Source organism: Lipomyces chichibuensis, assembly GCF_038497645.1.
Source record: "Lipomyces chichibuensis strain CBS 12929 unplaced genomic scaffold V1513scaffold_66, whole genome shotgun sequence".
In the NCBI taxonomy this organism is placed as follows: Eukaryota; Fungi; Ascomycota; class Lipomycetes; order Lipomycetales; family Lipomycetaceae; genus Lipomyces; species Lipomyces chichibuensis.
In genome coordinates this window covers 12,566-32,357 of record NW_027117518.1, presented here as the reverse complement: position 1 = coordinate 32,357, position 19,792 = coordinate 12,566, and the positions used below count along the sequence as shown (strand labels likewise).

At 44.2% G+C, this 19,792-nt stretch overlaps 5 protein-coding genes across 5 annotated transcripts; 1 reads left to right on the top strand and 4 right to left on the bottom strand.

The window, feature by feature from the left end:
* Positions 1 to 1,402: 1,402 nt before the first annotated feature.
* Positions 1,403 to 2,989, bottom strand: V1513DRAFT_453989 (uncharacterized protein). Its single transcript, XM_066899320.1, has one exon. The coding sequence runs from the start codon at positions 2,883 to 2,885 to the stop codon at positions 1,509 to 1,511; it is 1,377 nt and encodes a 458-aa protein (XP_066750699.1). The 5' UTR covers positions 2,886 to 2,989; the 3' UTR covers positions 1,403 to 1,508.
* Positions 2,990 to 3,144: 155 nt separating this feature from the next.
* Positions 3,145 to 4,725, bottom strand: V1513DRAFT_286397 (uncharacterized protein). Its single transcript, XM_066894598.1, has one exon. It carries the CDS (start codon positions 4,599 to 4,601, stop codon positions 3,249 to 3,251), a length of 1,353 nt encoding a protein of 450 aa, XP_066750698.1. The 5' UTR covers positions 4,602 to 4,725; the 3' UTR covers positions 3,145 to 3,248.
* Positions 4,726 to 5,728: 1,003 nt separating this feature from the next.
* On the bottom strand, positions 5,729 to 7,840 carry V1513DRAFT_453982 (uncharacterized protein). Its single transcript, XM_066899319.1, has 5 exons — positions 7,202 to 7,840; positions 7,035 to 7,141; positions 6,774 to 6,984; positions 6,459 to 6,724; positions 5,729 to 6,400 (listed from the first exon to the last, which is right to left on the bottom strand). The coding sequence occupies exons 1-5, from the start codon at positions 7,448 to 7,450 to the stop codon at positions 5,980 to 5,982; spliced, it is 1,254 nt and encodes a 417-aa protein (XP_066750697.1). The 5' UTR covers positions 7,451 to 7,840; the 3' UTR covers positions 5,729 to 5,979.
* Positions 7,841 to 8,767: 927 nt separating this feature from the next.
* Positions 8,768 to 10,175, top strand: V1513DRAFT_453978 (uncharacterized protein). The gene has a single exon (XM_066899318.1). The coding sequence runs from the start codon at positions 8,914 to 8,916 to the stop codon at positions 9,751 to 9,753; it is 840 nt and encodes a 279-aa protein (XP_066750696.1). The 5' UTR covers positions 8,768 to 8,913; the 3' UTR covers positions 9,754 to 10,175.
* A 1,859-nt stretch (positions 10,176 to 12,034) lies between these two features.
* V1513DRAFT_286356 (uncharacterized protein) lies at positions 12,035 to 13,474 on the bottom strand. The gene has a single exon (XM_066894597.1). The coding sequence runs from the start codon at positions 13,295 to 13,297 to the stop codon at positions 12,104 to 12,106; it is 1,194 nt and encodes a 397-aa protein (XP_066750695.1). The 5' UTR covers positions 13,298 to 13,474; the 3' UTR covers positions 12,035 to 12,103.
* Positions 13,475 to 19,792: the final 6,318 nt, after the last annotated feature.

Here is a 19,792-nt window from a genome sequence, read left to right as displayed (position 1 = left end):
TTAAAATCCCAGGTATTTCGACATAAAGATGCCGTGCGATATACACTTCGAAAAGTGGCGCAGAGCAATGGAGGCGAGTATGAGATACGATTTTCCTTTCAGAATGAAGGAATTGCAACGGCAACTTTGGGTGACTAAACAATATGTCGCCGATATAGGCAATTGCACGGTGGATCAGGAAGATAATCCTTTTTGAGCAATTGGTGAATTCCTGCGACAGTCTCGCATATGTGCGACAGATTGAGCCTTCAATATGCTAGAGTTCGATGTCATAGGCTGTCGACGCAGGGGCCCCACATTTGGTTTGTGCAACTGTGATCTCGATACCAGTTACGATGAAAAAGCAAAGTAATTGTATTCTTTCATATGAAGGTATCATTGGGATTAGTAGGACCAAGTTTTGAGGGAATCGAGATTGTAGCGCCTAGTTTAAGTAATTCCATGCTCAAGCGAAACGTATTTGGCTATGGATCGTGACAATAAACGTCTAATGATGACGCTAATTTCTCTATTACTACGCGAAATGGTAGGGACAGGTTCTATTCGTCACGGGAGGCTGCCATGTACCTTTCTGGCCCACTCTTTGGGAGTGTACTGTCTTCCGATTGCAACACTTCTGATTAGTTGGCGAGATAGATCTGTGAGATCTGGATTAATTTTCGTGATGGCAAGGTATGAGATAGCAGCCAAGAGTCCAGGGCCTATTCATGTGCAATGATATATTCGAAGACGTCCCATTCGAGTTTAGTCCTTGGTTCGTACATATTTAGTATGTTGGGCTTTCCTCATATCGATAATTAGAAATCTTTCTACGCCACGCCAATTAAAGTCATCATATGGAATCATCTTTAATTTTAGCTCTGTCCATGAGTCCCGCAACTATACATCAGCGACCTATATAAACCATCTCCAATGCCTGCTTAAGTGTCCAAGTGAGCTCGAAATGTTGAGTCTTTGAGTCTCCAGATTATGCCATCGCTCTGTAATTGTTGGCGCTAGGATCACTCGAATACCATTGACCATAAGTTCTCGCTATCGATTCCTGTCAAATAATTGCAACACATTACGAGCTGTGAGGCAATAGTCTACACTAAGGTTGTTGCGAATATGAAGATTCTTGGAAATATGTGCTACAAGGTCTCAACATCATAAGAAGCTGTCATGTGTCTGCTGACATATTCACCAGTCTTTGACAGTTGGTTGCCTCTAGTGGCCACATATACTTGGGTGCTCTTCGGTAAGGAAATGCAGCCATACTGAAAGCAACTCCTTGTCTGTTTCCAGCCATCTGTTACGGTGAACATATATACAATTGGAATGGTCACCATTTTGCATTTGATCATTCTGATGAATATCCTTGCATATGAAAGCTGGCGTCAATGTGGATATGTTCTGGACCTTGTTATGTTATTCGAAAGCATGAACTCTCTATTCAGTAGAAATCATCTATATACAATCTCGATAGTACCGATAGTAGACCGCAATTAATTCCCGTTTCTAATTGTCATTTAACCTTCCCACTTGTGATGATCATTCATGAATTTCTCGTGACAGAAATTCCAATTTTTAGACACAGTATACTGCTTATCTTCAGTAGGCATCTGTAGAATCCTGCCTTTAACTTCAATTCCACCTTGACCTCGGAATAGGTACGCGAGCAACATGTTTGCCCAGACAGTACTCAGAGGGCCCGCCCCAATATGTACGAAATCAAAATAAAGATGTTCGTGACCGTGTACCATATCTCCAAAGTTCATGATCTCCATATCAGTCTCATGAGCCACAAACCTGGCAGCTCGGTTAATATCGTGCAGATTACTGTTCCGCGTTTTCGATTTTTGTAGTGTTGAGATTCGGTACACTATTGGAACGTCATTTCCGAATTGTTCCCTGAGTAGCGCAACTAGAGTCCGCTCGCGCTGCATGTAGAACCTGAGTTCAGCCCAGTTGAGCGGGCGTGAATAGTCAAGTTCATTTTGTTTATTATCTTGCATGTATGCAGCAGCGTACATACGTTGATCCCAGAGCCCTGACTGCAAAATAACTAAATCAGGGGATATGCCGTTCATGCCGATGAGTTTATCAATCGTCGGCAGAAAGAATTTCGTCCAGCGCTCCTCTAAAGGTACAATTCTCAATCTGTCCCACCACCAGGAAGGTCGATTCGTCACAAACGAAGAAATGTGCCAATGTACGATAGTGAAGTTCAAGTATGGAACGTGGCACCATTGCGTGGAGTGCCGACCTTGTGGCCCTACCACTGACGGCTGGTCCAGGCGATCACAAAAAAACGCTAGTTGAAATCTATCGACAGAATCGCTGACCATGAGCATCCGTCGATTCTTGACCCATGACAATAGACTTTCATATTCTCTCAGCTCTCTTAGCTCGTCGCGACTCAAGTGGCCTTTCGGGGTCTTCGAAGCTATCCAATATCCATCTTCGTCGATTCTCCAGCTTTTCAGCAGTAGCGTATGAAGTCTGGCAAGAGCTTGTATCCAATTAAATGGGGACAATTCCAATACTTCACGTGGAGGTGGCGCTTCTGAATAAATCTGTTCCACATTCATTTGCTCAATATTCCGTGTGTCCTCGTAATCCTGATCGAGTATTCCCTCATAAAACGGAACCCATGTGGCCTCCGTCACGTCATCCTTGTCCCGAAACCACACGAATCCATTTTCAGCATACGGATTCACGCATGCGCTTTCTTTGTCCAGCAGATCTATGACTGGCGAATTATGGGAAGGCCGGGAATGATAGGTAAACACGCTCACGAGACAAACCATTGAGGCGAACACTATCATTGACCAAACGACCCGAAACCCCCCACGTACTTTCAGAGCCACCAGTCGTTGAAGCATTGGAAAATCCTGCTCTTTCATTATCCGGACTGTTTGTCAATTGAATATCCGATATCAATCTTTTGTCCCAAACCGCTTTCCAATTGACTGGGGCCCTTGGGGCGTGCTGCACGGAGACGCGGCTGCTTTCTGAGTTTGTAGTAATTTAAAAAAGTGCATCCTTCACCGCCACAATACAGCAAGGGCTAGGGTTTGAACCCCTGAACCCCGCACGAATTAGCATTTCATTGAAGGAATGAATATTCATCACGAAGCAGACACTTCGTTGCTCTTGCAGATCATGGGAGTATACAAATTTACAGTAATCTGTTCAGTCTAAATATCTATTAAGTGGTATTACGCAATTCAAACCACATGAAGTAAATGCAATATATCACCGTTTCGCTAGCTTCTAATTTTTAAGTCCTTCATAAAAGTATCATGACACATATTCCAAGCATCGACAGTCGTCTTATCCATGTCGGGCATTCTGACCAAATCCCCACGCACTTCTACCCCACCTTGACTTCTGAATAAGTACCAAAATGCCATATTTGCCCACAACGCACTCAGTGGACCCTCATCAATATTCACGTCATCCCTATAAAATGAATAATACCCTCTCACAATCCAGCCAAAGTCTATAGTCTCGATGTCAAGTTCACGGCATGCGTATCTGGCCACACTATCGAGATTCAGGGCGGCGATATCTTGCTCAAGATTATTTTTGAGCGCGACAGTACGGTACAAAATTGGCACCTTATGTCCGTAGAGATCACGCAATTTGGAAATAGTGCGGCGAAGAAGCCGTGTATAGAGTACTAATTCCTTAAAATTGAGAGTCCGGGAATAATCCATGCTCTTTCTGTGGACATATTCCATGTACTGATTGACAAAGAATTGCTCACTCCAAAGGCCCAACTGGAAAATGACGAGGTCTGGTGACACACCATTTTTTCCCACAACACTGTCCGATGTTGGGACGAAATATCGGTCCCATTTCTGGTCTACTGATTCTGGCGTTTCCACGGCGCTACTGGAACAATTGAGGCCCACACAACCAAGCTGCCAGTGAGTTATGGTCAAATTCCATTCTCTGATATTGCATGTCACTATTGAGGTCTCCGAGCTGTTTCTTGGGTCATAATCCAGAGCCCCGGCGAGCGAATTGCAAAAGTGGGAAACGAGAGTTTCGTCCGCTGAATCACCAACGACAAGCAAACTCCGATTGCGCACCCAGTATAGCTGTTTCTTCAATTCTCGTAATGCTTCGGCAGATTCCATCTTTCGGCCTGCCCTATTCTCAGTAGCAACTGCGTCACTTACGTTCTTATACTGACGCAGCAGCTGAAACCACTGTGTTGGCGCATTTTTGAGCAAATCATCTGGTGGTAAATTGTTGAGAAAATACCTCGTATTGTCGACTACTTTATCCACTGGTTTGCCCTTTGTGTCCCAAATTTGTGAGAATTGCTCGTCCAATAATCCGCTATAGAATGGCACCCAGGTTGTGTTGTCAATTGTATTCCTAGTCTCCATCCATATGAATCCCGGTTGCGCGTATGGATTTATGCATTCATATGAAGTTTTTGATGATATCGATTCGTGTCCGTGAGTAGAATTTGTTGAGTATTCTGCTGCGCCCTCAATAGTCGGCAATTTACCTCTGAATTGCAAAGTCAAGAAAAGAACGGCGACCACTGTGGCTGCTAACGAGATATTAGCCAGCGCTTTTGCTCCGTAAAAGAATATTTGCATTCTGCCAATCTCTTTGCTTCACCAACCCCTTCGACGTAGAACAAAACGATTGAGTACAGGAATACGGGCTACGTTATCGTTCGTGAGACTACTTACCCTAATCCACTAGTAATTTGCTGGTTAACCTTGTTGCCACTGTGGCTCAGCTCAGAGATTAAACTCGTGATCTGTGATCTGAGATCTGTGATCGGCTGCTAACCGAGGAATGGTGCACAGGGTTTCTGGTACGCTAACAAAATTGCTGCCCCTACCGAAACTGAGTAGACTTTGTGAGGTAAGGCTGTCTGTCGTCTACACTGAATTCGAAGAAGTTGGAGCAGTGGCCATACCGGCATGCATATCGGCACAAGTCCGGATAATCTACGGATGACTGGAATTCGTTTAGCTTAGTTCGCCTTTTTATGTGCGTTAGCTTGTCGATCGAGCCAACTCTCACCCCGCACTCCATGCAAACGCCACAATTAGGAAATTTTGTGTGAAGATTCGCCGTTGTGGTCAGTATGCCCCAGAAACAAAGCTGCTGACTAAGCAGCCAAAGCGAGCAGAGATAATTGGTCCTTAACCCTTGCATGCAGAGATCATGTAGGTTCTGTGAATGTCAGTAAGCCTCCCTTGCAACAAATATCGCATCCTCTAAGTAGACATCGCCTGTTCGATGTGAATGATAAAGGCGACATGGCTGAACCCAGGGAATTAGCATTTCGCCTTGTGACAATTTTTTGAGCGTACCGATTTGGTTATCTTTGTGCCAGACGCTGCTGTTCCGAAGGACGGGCAGATATCGGTTTCACTCGTTAGGCTGTGCCATGATCTGTTAGTGCACATCCTCAATCGGGAGCTTGGACCCATGGCACCTTAGTTTCCGAAGTATGGTCGCGTCGACCTTTTGTTGGGCGACTTTGGTAGTCCCATTGCGATAGCCCCTGTTCAACCTCTTGACTGGCGGGCGGTGCGTGGAGCACGTCGAACCTCGAATTAATCTGATGCGGGTAGTGACTGAATTTTATGGGTATTATTTTAGAAATCTTCAGTTCCGTTGCCATGGCCGGGCCGGACACACTCTGTCCGATCCTCTTTTAGCGCTAAAGAAGCGTTACGACAGAGCGTGAATATAAATATGAATTCATTCCATTGTGGCGTTTCTTCTTATAATAATGCGTTTGATCTAGGTCCTAGAGAGAGATGGTTAACGAGCCTTCTGATGCCGCTGCTTGACTTCGACTCATCGCCAATATGTATGACAGCAATCCCAGAATTAAAATATGGTGCGACTGAAATACTATCGGGCCATACCCTGATTCCCCTAGTCTTTATTCAAGAATACAAAGGACGCCCATCATGTCCATTACACATCAAAACCCACGAATAACGGCTGTCATCATACGTCATGTCGCACATATGCAAAAGGACATCCAACTGGTCTTTTGACTCGCAACTTTTCTTCCCATGCTATCGTTTCCTCTTGGCCCTTATTCTTCATGATGTTTGGACCCACTTCTTCGAATAAGTACCCCTGAGGTATATATCGATCACCCTTAGAGCCTGGCACATCACCACCAAAAGCCCAAACAACCCAGCCTTCAGGGCCCCAACGGTTGAGAAGGCTAGGTTTATTATAGTATGGATGTGCTAGATATGATTTAGAATGATAGCGTTTGGTTTTCGGGTCTGGATCATCGCAGACCTGTCGTACACGCATAAAACTTGGTCGTGGGAGGGATAAATAGCGGAGTAGAAAGCGGCGAGATTCGAAGATAGCTTTTGCAAGATAAAAGTAACCCGTGGATGCGGTGGGGTATCTGTCATCTGCTTGTCAGTTCATTGGTTTCATCCCTCCCAAGGGACAGACATACGTACATCATTGCTTTCCTCAAATGGTCACCCATTAGAACACCGACCAGGTTAGAAGCTGTGACCTGGAGACATTTTGGGACGTAGAATAAGAGAAGAGGCACCAGTTGGTCAGCTGTTTGCTGGTTCGATTTTGCTGGAATCATGTATTTCTCCTCATAGTCACGAGCCCAGGCCCTGATGTCTTCATAGAACTGCAGTCCATCAGTCCACTCAGTATCGGAGAGCCGACCGCTGTATTTGATTCCCATAGCGTCTCCAATGCTCTTCCACTTCGAATGAGTTAGTAGATAGTTGTGAGTTCTATAAATATACACTTACAAAGGTACTTATAGCACAAATTTCCATGTCGGTCATGATTCTCCATTCATATCTTTCGACCCATGAAATGGGTTCTGTTATAAATACACTTAATGTATATAACAAGTCATCATTGTGAATCTTGCCGGATTTTTGATACTGGTTGTGAATGTAGTTCATTCGAGCAAGAGCCTTGATAACGCGATCTGATTGCGGATGATGGGATGTAAATCTGAGCATAAATCAGAGCTTTTGTAGCGAGTGGAATAATCAAGTTCATACTCTCCGATTAATATTCCAGTGTCTGCATATCTCTTCGAAGCATTCTCCGGTGTGGAAAATTCCCCTGTGGCGACGAGTAACTCAGAGATTGAAGGCATGCCATATGTCTGTTCCACGTAAATTAGCATCATATAAAGCATGCCACACGTTATGGAATATTTGATTGCCTTGAACAACGCGAATTGAATGCTCGTAAGAAAGATCTTTGGGAATTCGAGTTCACTAAGATAGGACATGATTGCCTGAGCATCGACATTGGTCATTTTTGAAAATGTTGCTCTTGTATAATTGAACTTTTTGTGCATTGCATCTCGTCGCTGGAATCGAAGAAGCGAGCATAGGAGAACGTATAACAGGAAAGCCGGAACGAGATATTGTGTCCAGAACCCTCCCATGGAAGAAGGGTTATCTGCCATTGGCCGCCTTGACTGAAATTGTTGCTTGGCCCGAACAGGTTCAGTATACACCGTCGAGGTCTGAAGTGGCAGACGAATCGTACATTTTATCTCAATTCTGGGGATGTGGAGTTCAGGGTCAAAAACCTCCTTAGTATGCACCACTCTATAGTTCCTTTGTGTAAATGCGGCTTTGTGTCTGTATTCTGTTTTCTGTCTCGCTAGCCTGATTCGAATTAGTATCCAGCTTTGCCAGCACCCGCCTAGCCCCCAGGTAGGCAACGTCAAAGATGTGATAACTGAACCCTGAACCTTGTCTCTCTCTCTACTCTTGGACCACGCAGAGATGATTGAGATAGACTGACGGCTAATGATTACTCTGTCCTCTTGCTGCAATTATAACCAAAATAGTAATTGGGCCATTATAGAATTGCTACGAAACAAAGTAGGCGCCAGATTGAGAATTTCGGCCTCTGGTGCGTCAGTTGGCTTATCTTAGGATAACCCTGGAGAGTGACTATTGCATAGTACATGTCGACGACAATTGTACATCAACCATTCAGTGCCAAGTTTTGTAAAGCAATTCTTTAAGGAATTTAATGGCAAAATAAAATACAGTGAAAATGTTATATGCAACAAAACCTAGAAGTAAACCAAGTCAGTGTATCGTACCATGCTATAATTATTTAGCGTTTGCGGAGTGTAGGTGCTCTTAGCATCAGGAAACCGCTGCGTGCTCGGATAACCTCGTAAATTAACAATTTTTCAAACTAGCCGAAATAAATGCCAAGATTATAAGTTAACAGCCTCGTGGCAGGCACGACCAATAGTCCCAATGCCTGTAGGACTGCACACGAATAACGACCGTTACGATTATTCGTACGAATATTTGTAAGTCGAATACGAATAAATAGCGATTGGCTGCTTATATAATATTCATACGAATAAAATTTGACTTATTCGTAAATATTAGTATTCGTAAAGTTCTAAATACTCGCGTTCTCAGATTTATACATGTCTCTCAGCAACACCAGGCGCCTCATCGTCTCGGCAGTCAGCGAGTGCCTTCATATGCCTATTAAATCTCGTCCACTGTTAAAAAGTCGTTCAACCGACACCGCAGCAGCAGGTATAGCAGGCATTAACGAAGGTTCAGCAAACCGGTACACAATTAATGTGCCTCGTAACTTGAGTAGCCTCTGGTAGGAAATCCAACCTTGTGGACTTCAATAAATCATCAGGTTGCTACGTACAGACCTTTGGAGCATGGGTTAGGGTGGAATGCAACAGCAACCACCAACACGCTAGGTCATCTCGTCGTTGTCTTTATTTTGGTATGTATCAGTCAGTGTACCTTTGCCTCACAACCCCCCGCACTTATTTCCCCACTTATTTATGATATTTAACACAGTTTAACTTTTTATATTATTCTCTGCCAGTCTGATAGGCTTTTTACGTGGATTAAATGCTAGAAGATTATCGATATGACCCATCCGGCAGTTCCGCAACCGCTGAAGACCGGACGAAGTCAAGTCAAGTGGTTCACGGTCAAAATCAAAGGGCGCCGTTACAGAATTGATGGTGTGAACAAAGCAGTCAAGTCAATCTTTTTCCTCATATTGTGTGTCTTGCTATATTGCCTCATAATTTTGCTACCGCTAAATAGGAGTAGCAAGGATATTGGTGATAGAGGAAAAGTAGCAGTACACATACTTAAGAAGAAGTGGATCAAAACATTTTTGATAGGCGCCGGAGTTTCAGAGGTTACTATGATTGCTACTGGAGCAACTGTATTCATGGTGGCTTCATGCAAAATGTCATTGGAGGCTGCATGGATAGGTGCTCCGGTTTGGCCGGCAACGTCGCTGGCATGTATAGGAAGTGCGGCCCTCACAGTAGTGTCTACTGCAATTGCCGGCGGTTTATATACATATGGAAGTAGCCAAGGTTGGATATTTGAGTCAAATGGCGCTTCCATAGGCAACCGTGCTTTGAGCGGTGGACTATACTACGATATAACAGGACATTATATTCGACATGACTCGGAATTACGAGACTCACTTATGGATCAATACTACGAACAACTCCATGGGATAGATGCGAACAGAACGAACGTTTTCATGCATTTCAGTTACAACACGACACTGAATGAGTCGCTGTCAAACTTATCATCCATGGTAATAAAGCGACCAGGCGTAACGGTCGCCGTTCTTACAGAAAGGGCCGAGGTCCGTGAACGAGTAGAAGACTTCATACAGTTTTCGCATGACTTGCCAACACTCTCTGATGCTACTAAGATCATTGACAAACGGAATGACATGTAAGCGTCTCGGATGTCTCATACCGTGTACGGTGAAGGATTATATTATGAAGAGCCATTGGATAAAGAAACGAATCACGACAAAACTGACGATACAGACGATCATTTTGTTAAAGGAAACAAACAATATCACGACAAAGTTTGCTTAGGATTGTCACCACAAGCCGACAGTGTTGGCGTTGACTCAATAATAGTTGGTGATATCTACGTTAACGCGTACGGGAGGGGCAGATGGTGAATGTCAAAACGGCTTATTTCGTCAAGTCCGGACGAGCGCACATTGGATTCAGCCAGCTGGAGAAATGTCTAATGGGAGGGTTGGTGTAATTGGTTTTTTTTTGTCTTGCATGTTTTAGAAACTTTTTGTAAAGAAATGTAAAGGATTTACAAAGTATTCGGTGTCAAGGGGACCCTAATATATCAGAGGGTATTAACTCAAGTACTTGTGTAGTTCGCCTGGTGGATGAGCGATAAAATTTGCTCAAAAATTAAATATATGCAGTGATCACGCAGGAACACCATACCTTAGATATTGAAATCGGAACTATGTCACTGCGGGCCAAGGGTTTGGGATGCCGGCCCCATGTCCTCAATTTGCGTTACTTTAACACCAGATAGAAGATAGCAGCAAAGCATCGTCCAGAACTCTCGCTCGTGTTCAGCTTCTCTCAGAATTGAGCCGGTGTTCATTTTTCCGACTGCAACAGCGCATGGCATGATGAATAATACTTAGATACTACATGAACATAAGGTCGAGGCACTCGGCGATGAAAAATACTTGAGCAACTAGTTATGCAACAAGTGACTCGCAGATGCTGTCAACGCTTGCCAGACTCTGTCTGCCATAACTGGTAGCTAGAAGTCTTTTTGGCCGCAGGAACCTTAGCGGCATAGTATAATATGTATAGTTAGCAGCTGCGCAGTGCTTATGCGTCTTTACTCCATAACGCTATACAATTCCCAAGGCTTTCATATTGTGTTACTGTTCGTGGCTCTACTTAGATTTTTCTGCCCTGTTCAGCAACGTATTAATGAGTGTATATGTCCATCCATTAACATCATCATTCTCATTGTTTCTGTCTTCATATAATGCCTCCGCATAGCAAGTAAATTTCTTCCTATATCTTTGCCGACACTTCAAGCAGTGTGTAAAGTAGTGTGTAATTACCATATACAACTTCATTTTGTCAAACCAATACGTATATCATACGAGTTTGAGCAAACTCGTGTCATATGTGACTGATATCATACGATATCATATATCGTAATAGCTGTTAATCTATCTAAGTCGGCATGCGAGCACTAGGCTTCTGTAGAGGCTTTAAGACTAGCAACTCATTTTCGTATCGGAATGCTTTCAATTAAGCCAAGTCTAGTTATCCCTGAACCACCAATATCTGGAGGAAAGCTATTTATCATCATAACCTTCCAGAAGCCTTCTGCGTTGACCTGCGGATTCAGAAACTCTGGAGGACGTCGCATCGCTGCTCCACATATATTATCCCCATTGTGATCCGACTGGCCATTTTCAGGTAAATGGATTAAGTTGGCCGAGACACTGCTTCAGACTACAGAGATGTCTGCTAGAGCGATCTGCGAGTAGGGTCAGAATATCCTATAGGGGCTGGGAGTCAGACAACTGCTTGACTTTCTCCAACAGCGGACCAAAGACCCCGTAGATTTCGTGGCACGTTAGCCGCTGGAATGGCACCAAACAATAAAAGAAGCTGTTTCTTGTATCTCATTACAGGATGAAGGTCCATGTATCAGCTGCCATTCTTGTTATTTTCTGGCTTTGCCCATCGCTCTCGCGTTGGCATAACGTGACCTTAAGCACACAAAATGAAATCAGAGTTCCTCCATTCCCCCAGGACAGAGAGCGTTGCAGCCGCACAAACACTAACCGCTCCGGAGTGGTAGCATCATTGGCTGATTTGCAATAACTCCGAGGTCGCTCGCCGTGCAGTGCCGAAATTAAAGAGTTAGGGTAAGCGAAACCTAAGCCATTTGCTGACTAGTCGTCCTGCCTGTGCCAGGTCGTGAGGTTCCCCGGTTGGCTGCCAGTTTGACACTTGAGTGGGCACAGATATATACAGACATTTCATCTGGTTGGAATACGAACAGAAAGAACAAGTATTCATACCGATCCCTAGGCGGGTGTTGTCATGTTCAAAATCATCATTAGTAACTATTATACACACATTCCAAAAAAAATAATCTTTGTCTATATGAGCAACACCATAAGCAGAAAAATCTATCACCCTCACTCCATAAAACGAGTGACAAGAGTCTGCCAAAATATACGCCATTCTAACTGAAAATTTAAACCATTGTAATCGCATGAGTGCAACTTTTCATGCAAATTTTAGCTTCATTGCCTTGGGATATTTCGAACCAACATCCTGATACGTATATGCCAACATCAAATCCTTGCCCGCTCTCCCGCCGTCAGTTTGATAATATATAGGTGTTGACTGAGCACCATAGTTGTACGATTTGCCTTGCGGAGCCTCGTATAAGACCTTATTATCTGTAGTCCATGGTCCTACTGGCGTCGGGGCTGACAGCACGCGGAATGTATTATCAATCCAGTTATTGAAAAAGATGAGCAAGTACTGGTTGTGATACTCCGAATAATAAATGTTTCCAGATGAAAACGGCATTGAGTTCGAGATCACAGCAGCTGACGCATTCCGCTCAGAAGGTGACGGCTGAGTGGACGACCATTCCCCAGATTCGGCATCAAAATACTTCCAGCTGGATTTGTCAGTGATCTGCGAAACTGGAGCGCAAGCGAGATGCACGTCTTGACGACTGGAGTATGTGACATCGAGAGCGTACAAATATGCAATGCCCTCGACAACAACGTTAGCGAAAAGGCCGTATGCGTACTGCTCACCCGAGTAGGCGTACTGATCCTCTCGGGTAATCGAGAGCTCATTTTTGTCCGGGTCCAGGTTATAGACCGCCATAGTTGTACCCTGGTCAACAGGATCCCCGCCATCGATGAACTGGACGACTTCCCAGAAATGTACCGCACTAGTATCGTTTATAGGAACACAGTTTGTGTAAGTCCAAATCGCGATCCGGTTGAAGATATCCTTAGCCAGGGCTTGCTCTCCATCTGTATAAGGAATTGCTGTGAAAACACCGTAAGTTGAACTCGCGCTTATATCTCTCAACCATCCGGCATGATTGTAGTCCAGTGCAAGGGCAACCGAGTTACTTAAAAATCCTACAAACTCTCCGTACTGGGACACGATAGTATCGCAGAAAAACCAGAACGTCTGGTTTGCTAGCGAGCAAGAGCCTCCACCGTCGCGATCCAATGAGTATTCATTGTTGTAATCTTTTAGAATTCCGAAATCGAGGACATCGTGCACATCAAACTTTGAGTTGTGAATGTCTCCGGTGTCATATTCCGGCCAGGTGTTGTTATACGGTGTGATGATAGTCGGAATCGGGTAGGAAGTTGAGGCGACTGGTGTCCCGCGTATAGTCGCTGCGTAAAAGGCAGATGCCAAAAAGATTGTTTTTACAAAAAGCATTATCCTCGGGCAATCAATGGTATATATCAAATTGAGTAGGGCCGGTTCGTAGTGTAGGAATGTGGTGCCGAGTTTGCCAATCAGTTCGGGTCGGCAGTGCGACCTTTTATACAGTCTCAATAATATTTACCTCAGAAAAAAAAATGAAACTTCATTGGCATTCGGGAGAAGATGTATTGTGTCAGGTGAGACAGTGGATCTATCAGTTCCATACCAGTCAGCCGGCGTAACTTTAGTTAACAAGCCACTGCTGCATGTTCCGTGTTGTCGCCACGATACAATCAGCAGTTAGCGACATTGGACAATTTCAGTGTCCAGGCACCATTCAGAAAGTTTCTGCAAGACGCTCAAGCTAATGGTGCTAATGGTGACAGTCCCATTTATCCCTGGAACGGGATCACAAATTATACCTGCCATACTGAGCGATATTGAGCGATATACTTGCGAGAGATCTAGTCAGATGTGTACATACACATTAGCTCCAATTCTACAAATCTACGAAACTTGCCTGAATTTCATTTGAAACTTCATTGAAAATGCCTGGTATGGAATGGACCTTGAAAGGGATACCATGGCCAAGGGAGATGCGGCGCACTGCAAGGGATAAGTCAGTGCTCACAGTTTGATGATGTCCTCTCCAATGAAGTAACCTTCCCAGGGGGTCGCCGATCCCTTCTTCTGCAGCAACATTAAGTCACATAATACTCACAAATACTCCCCTTCTGAAGTTTGCTTAAATGAAGATAACATGCCAGTTTTGATTAAACCTTAACCACTTCAATTTTATGCTGCAAAATAACCTAGACTCTTCTTTTTATTAACGAATTTCGGCCACGGTAAGGTTTGGTCTTTATGGTTGGCCAAAACAAATGCGGCGCTACAAAACTGGTCAAGCCATAAGTGGAGGCCGGAATATGCAGGAACAGCAGATGATGATACATGCATGATCAGGGGGGCACGCACCAAAGAAATTTTTAATTAGCTCTTGAAAGGAGACTATATATGAATGAAAACAAATGCCATTTGATCATTATTATGCGGATGAGAAACTGTTGACTTTTGAAAGAGTCGTGACTGACAGACGAAGCAGCTAGTTGGATGGACCGTCAAGGTCCTTACAGCCCGAGTAATGGCAGAAGTCAGGAAATTAAATTTGGTCATACTTATTGAGGGTTCTCAAGAAGCGTTTCATGTTGCGGACAATAATATATGTAGATAGTCTTTACTCCAGCACATTGGCTGACGGACGCAATTCGATTAAGGAACTTTAAAGCCATTTCAATCTTTCGTTCAAGACAAGGTGCTAATTGGTGTTCTTATCTTCCATCACAGTCATTTGTCTATTCATCACTTTATATGAGCTCTCTGAGTTCGGATAGTCTTATTTACTTCTATCAAGCCGCAAAAATTGTGTATCAGAGCCAAGTGCTGGTTGTCCTCATCTCGACCGTTGAGATTGTGTAGAGCCTTAAGGTGGCGTTTTACGCTAAACAAACTTGTAAAGACCTCATTAAAAATATCGGATGTTGCTGCAGTGGCTTCAAGGACAGCTTTGCAATCTGCAGCGGAACTCTCTTCTAGTGAATAGCGTAGTGCCGAGCGCAGGGCAGGTCGGGCCTATAGATTTCATCCAACCTGTCCACGTCGACAGTTCGCGGGAATTAAGAGCAAATCGTATTCAGGTATACAAAAAACAATGCTCGGATGATTTTATATGATAAGGGATCACTGCTGACATTTGTGATTGTGACGTGGCGTTACATTGCTGCCGGATTGGGCAATAGTCGGACCGACAGATCACAGGCGCCGTTTGCAACCAACGGTCCGGTGGAATTACGTGAGCCAGAATAATGTTCTGCCAAATTGGTCAATGTGTTTCACCGCCTTAGTGATGTCTCACTACTGGGCATGTTAGATAGCCATAATATAAATAATGATGAGGTAAATTCTACCGCTGTTCAGTTGTCTGAGCAACCAAAACAATTGGACGAGCGCTTTTATGCAGCACACTCGCCGGCCCAAAACGCCGAGATATTATCTCCGGCTGAGTTGCTCAAATTAAACTTTGCCCTGATAGTGCTGATTGAGCCGATTGTCAGCTCGCTACAAAACAGTGAAAAGTAGAGAGATTCCCAAAGAACCAACCCGTAAACAAAATATATGTAATTGAGTGAGCTTGCGACATGTCACTCTTGGCCATTCTGGATTCAAGCGGCAAATTGTTACCCAGCTATTTCCAGCTAGTATCCCAATTACAGTAGCCGTATTCTGGATCCAAATTCTTGTTAACCAATTGCAGAGATGGGTTGAAACCCTAAACGCCCCAGCGATTTGGTATCGGCTGAACGAGGTTATCGTTTTATAAAGTAATGACTAATCCAAAGAAGTAATCGGAAGCTAACGGATGGCCCAAGCAATCGGATCGCAAAAAACCAATAAACAGCGACGAGATATAATATTATAACAAATAAAAATTTATTCTGTATTCCCATTGCATCATGCATGTGCGTAAGGTATGTCCGCTTCGGCTACACCGTCTGATAGTACTTGTTTCTTCTACGGTTGCCCGCCAGTTCATGTTGTGGTGTACGACATTGCCGTTCCGTTCCAATCAAAATATTATTAAAGTAATAAATGATCTAGTAATTTGGCGCTTCCTGTTTTGACGTTTCTACACTGCCCTGCTAAGTTGATTAGTTAAAATTGCCGCCCGATAGAGTGCTAGTGCCACGCCTCTTAATCTGCTTAAAGTTTTGGTTAATTTTCTCTGAGTAGCTGAAATATACTCTTCGGCGTGTCAAGCTTCCATGTGTCTTGAGATCCTTGTGCTGAATACTCTTCTATGTGAAGCGAACGTGAAAGGTCGCCCAATAACGAACTTGGGTCATACGGAACCTGCTCTGTACCTCTAAATCCACTCTGAATATTCAAAGCAGATAATGCTCTCGTTGGGTGATTTGATACAGACGTACAAAATCCAACGTGTCGATGTGATTTGTACCTTGGCGACCATACGCTCGCTTTATAGGCGCAAAACAGGACACTTCAAGCTGAGTAGATGCAACGAATGAGTTGGCATATATAGGGGAATGATGAGGTTACCTCCCTGTTCAATGCTAATCAAATTCTAAAATGTAATATGTCTTCCATGTCCGTCCAAAACTAGTACTCCATATTTCCCTTTGTGCGAACCCGCATGCAACTTGTCGAAGACTTTTCGAGGCCATTTGTACGCCAAGCTCGTTCGTGATCCAACCGTGATTGCTCACACAAATTGACCAATCTTGTGGAATATCGCTAAACCAAGGTGTGTGGAACACCTTGCCTTGAGAGATAACCATGGGTGGTACATTCCATCCAGATGAATTGACCTTACAAAATCAGTGATCCACTCGCGATTTCCTGGCTGTGTCAGAAATGCCCTCCCTTCTCTTTCGGCAGACGTGACAATCTTCTCAGTTCCGATAATACCAACTTGGAAGCCCGTTTTGTCAAAGTTGTAAATATCGTCCTCTTCAATCCCATGCATCAGAATAGCATTCGGTACGAACCGAACCATTTCGTAATAATCTCGGGATCCTCTGTTTTAGCCCGTTCAATATCTTCGGGAGTACTTTGACTTCAACTCAGGATGCCTTCTGATAAATTTCGTACCCATTTCTCACCGACTTTACTGACTCTTGGCAAGAAGTTCCGCGCGCTGAGTATTCTTCGAGCGTCCGTCACTCCGGGTGGAAGTCCTCGCTTGTTCATTGAAAGAATCCATTCTAGAAGCACTTCTTCTTCTCTTTGAGTCAGATTTCGCGTCCGTGTGATGAATTCGCGTCGGGATATGCGACCTCTTAAAAAGCGTTCGTAATAGAGTAGGGGCACGACGTCCGACCGCGGAACTTCTTTAATACTTGAAATGTTGCCGTTTTTGAATGCTTGAATTACTAAGGATATTCTTCCTTCCTATTTTGATCGTGTTCGGCCATGGTCGCCAGTTAATAGAGGATGTGAGACCAAAGTACTCTTTCGGGAACAATTGTTGATTGTCGTAGATGAGACGTCATGGTTGCATGCTCGAAGAAATCAGCAAATTGCATATCACCGTCTTGAAGAGGATCTTGGCAATTCTCAAAGCCTTCAAGGATATAGCACAGTAGACTCTTGTCCGATCTCGTTCCCATCTCGGAGTTTGTCACATGCCTCGATTGCGCTCTTGGCGTCGCCTGATTTCAGGACTGACCTTGACGATAAGATCATGGACGTGCGCCAGACAGCGTATATAGCTATCGAGGCCCTAAAATCGTAGGGCACGATTATCTGACATGATACTGGCTGTTGCAAGTCCCGTAGAGAGGTGAAAATAGACTAATTCCTCATTATTGGTCGCATTGTCGGCAGTAATTGTCAAGGGCTTGCACTCCAGGTCAAGCTCTATGAGAAGGTTTTACCGTCTCAGCCCAATTCTCCGTACGGCCCTTCAATCTCCTTAAACTCAAAAAGACCTTTTTGGTACTTAGTCTTGATTCAGCCAGGGCACTATAACCGCGAGAACTGCGATATAATTTTTGCTTGTCCAGATATTCAGGGAGAGTGCAATTGCATTGCATGTTGCTGCCAATTTCTCTTTCAATGTTAATGTCGCGAACGGCATGCAACTCTGTAACCGCCTTCGGAGGAGATTATTTTTAAGCCGTCCTGATGACAGAGCTCGGCTCTTATTTCCAAATAGCACCAATTAATCTTTGTACGGGTGGCGAGACACTAGCGCCATTTGTAATACCATGCTTTTGTAGATGAAGCTTCACATTACTGGTCGATGTCCGTCTAACTGAATTGAAGGCCTTCCAGGTGCAGCCAGACTGCTGACAGCAAGTTTCTTTATCAATTCCAATATCTTCTACCTCTTATTGATGATTGCTTTTCGGGCAGTACTGTAACAGTGAAGTATGCCCAGAGCGACTCAGTAACAAGTCTATTTCGGGACGTGTCGGACGTACTATCTACAACTGACGTGGAGAAGCAGATTCTTCAGCTGAGGTGTCAGGAAACTGTCCCAATGAGTATCGTACCGCTGGCTAATTTGCTGCAGAAGTTCGTCATCTGAAATTTCGAGTGCAGTCCTTCCCCTCTAGACTCTTCAGTGTGGGTTTAAGTAATTCTCTAGACTCATGTCCTCCCGGATCCGCCCAGCCTGCTGGACGGTGCTAAAAAGAGAAGAAAGATCAATTACAAAAGTTGTCACTACCTCCATGTTCAGTTGTTTAGCTTGGTCTCGGAGTTCCTGGACATTGTCCAAGTGGTCGTCGACTAAACTAAACATCTCGACTATAACCTGCTTTTGCGTTCAAGCATATAGTACAGCCATTGCTTCCGATAATAGACCTTGAGATTCTGTACAATCCCTTGGTCTGAATGTTTGAATCTACTTGTAGAATTGGGTGGTAGCCACAGACGAAAAAAAAAGTACGGTGCGCCCCGTCGAGATCCAACATGAGTACAAAATGCCAGCCACTTTTTCATAATGATCATATTCCTCATGCGGACTTGAGGAATTGTTTGACTTCCCATCGTGAATATGTTGGTGTTCCACAGAGCAAGTGGTGCCTTGGAGCAAGTGGTGCCTTGGATTTACCAATAAACAATACCGGTATTCTGCCGTTCGAGAAGCATTGACACAGAGTACGATACTAATCCGTTTCTAGCTCTTCTCGAAACCAGGTCGAGACACAGAGTACGATACTAATCCGTTTCTAGCTCTTCTCGAAACCAGGTCGAGACCTGGTAGAAAGACTTTAGAAGAAGTTAATCTCCAGAACAAGTCGGATCCATCCATATTTTATAGATATGCTCCTCCGCCTAGTCGCTGGCAAGAGTACGAATCGCACCAATATGGTCTTCTGCTTTTTTGTTAGCAGAGCTAGCTTTTCCTTGCAATGTGCAGTGCTGGACTTGATGTCGCTTCTTAAACCGGCGTGACAGCCTGCGCTAAATTACGGTTCTGGATGATCTCGATACTCTGGTAAAGAGAAGATCTCCAATTATGATTCGCCCTTTTGGTTCGATAATGTTCTGCCAGTCAAGTAGGAGACCTTCAAGCAGTGCCGGGTTGGCCTGTCGATTCCGGGAAAACCAGAGCGCCGAGACACATTATCAAGATGCTTATAGCGATCTCTGAGATATTCCAGATTAGACCCTGAAGCTGGCCCACAATCTGCATGGAGATAATAGACCCCTGTGACTGGGTGCATAGTTTCGGTGTTGCCGAGGTTAAATTTACCCACCGTACAACCTATAGAAGAGTAGAAGTCTCAAATGCGGTTACCAGACACCACTATCCGGAACTGTTCATTTTTCAGCATTTGGCGCTAAACAAATTGCAAAAAAGGGTAAAAGTCCAAAATACCACTGAAACTTTTTAGCCACTGGGCAAGGCAGCTTTCTGAACCTCAGAGTTTAGTTGTTGTCCCGGATCTGGATCTCAGGTATGGAATCATACTCTGAGAG

Excerpts from the sequence above, each read along its gene's own strand:
- V1513DRAFT_453989 (XM_066899320.1), bottom strand. The coding sequence starts at position 2,885 with ATGAAAGAGCAGGATTTTCCAATGCTTCAACGACTGGTGGCTCTGAAA.
- V1513DRAFT_286397 (XM_066894598.1), bottom strand. The coding sequence starts at position 4,601 with ATGCAAATATTCTTTTACGGAGCAAAAGCGCTGGCTAATATCTCGTTA.
- V1513DRAFT_453982 (XM_066899319.1), bottom strand. The coding sequence starts at position 7,450 with ATGGCAGATAACCCTTCTTCCATGGGAGGGTTCTGGACACAATATCTC. Across the intron at positions 7,142-7,201 it reads TTCAATTCGCGTTGTTCAAG|ACATATGGCATGCCTTCAAT; the intron begins GCAATCAAATAT and ends TACGTGGAACAG. Across the intron at positions 6,725-6,773 it reads TTTGTGCTATAAGTACCTTT|TGGAAGAGCATTGGAGACGC; the intron begins GTAAGTGTATAT and ends ACTCATTCGAAG.
- V1513DRAFT_453978 (XM_066899318.1), top strand. The coding sequence starts at position 8,914 with ATGACCCATCCGGCAGTTCCGCAACCGCTGAAGACCGGACGAAGTCAA.
- V1513DRAFT_286356 (XM_066894597.1), bottom strand. The coding sequence starts at position 13,297 with ATGCTTTTTGTAAAAACAATCTTTTTGGCATCTGCCTTTTACGCAGCG.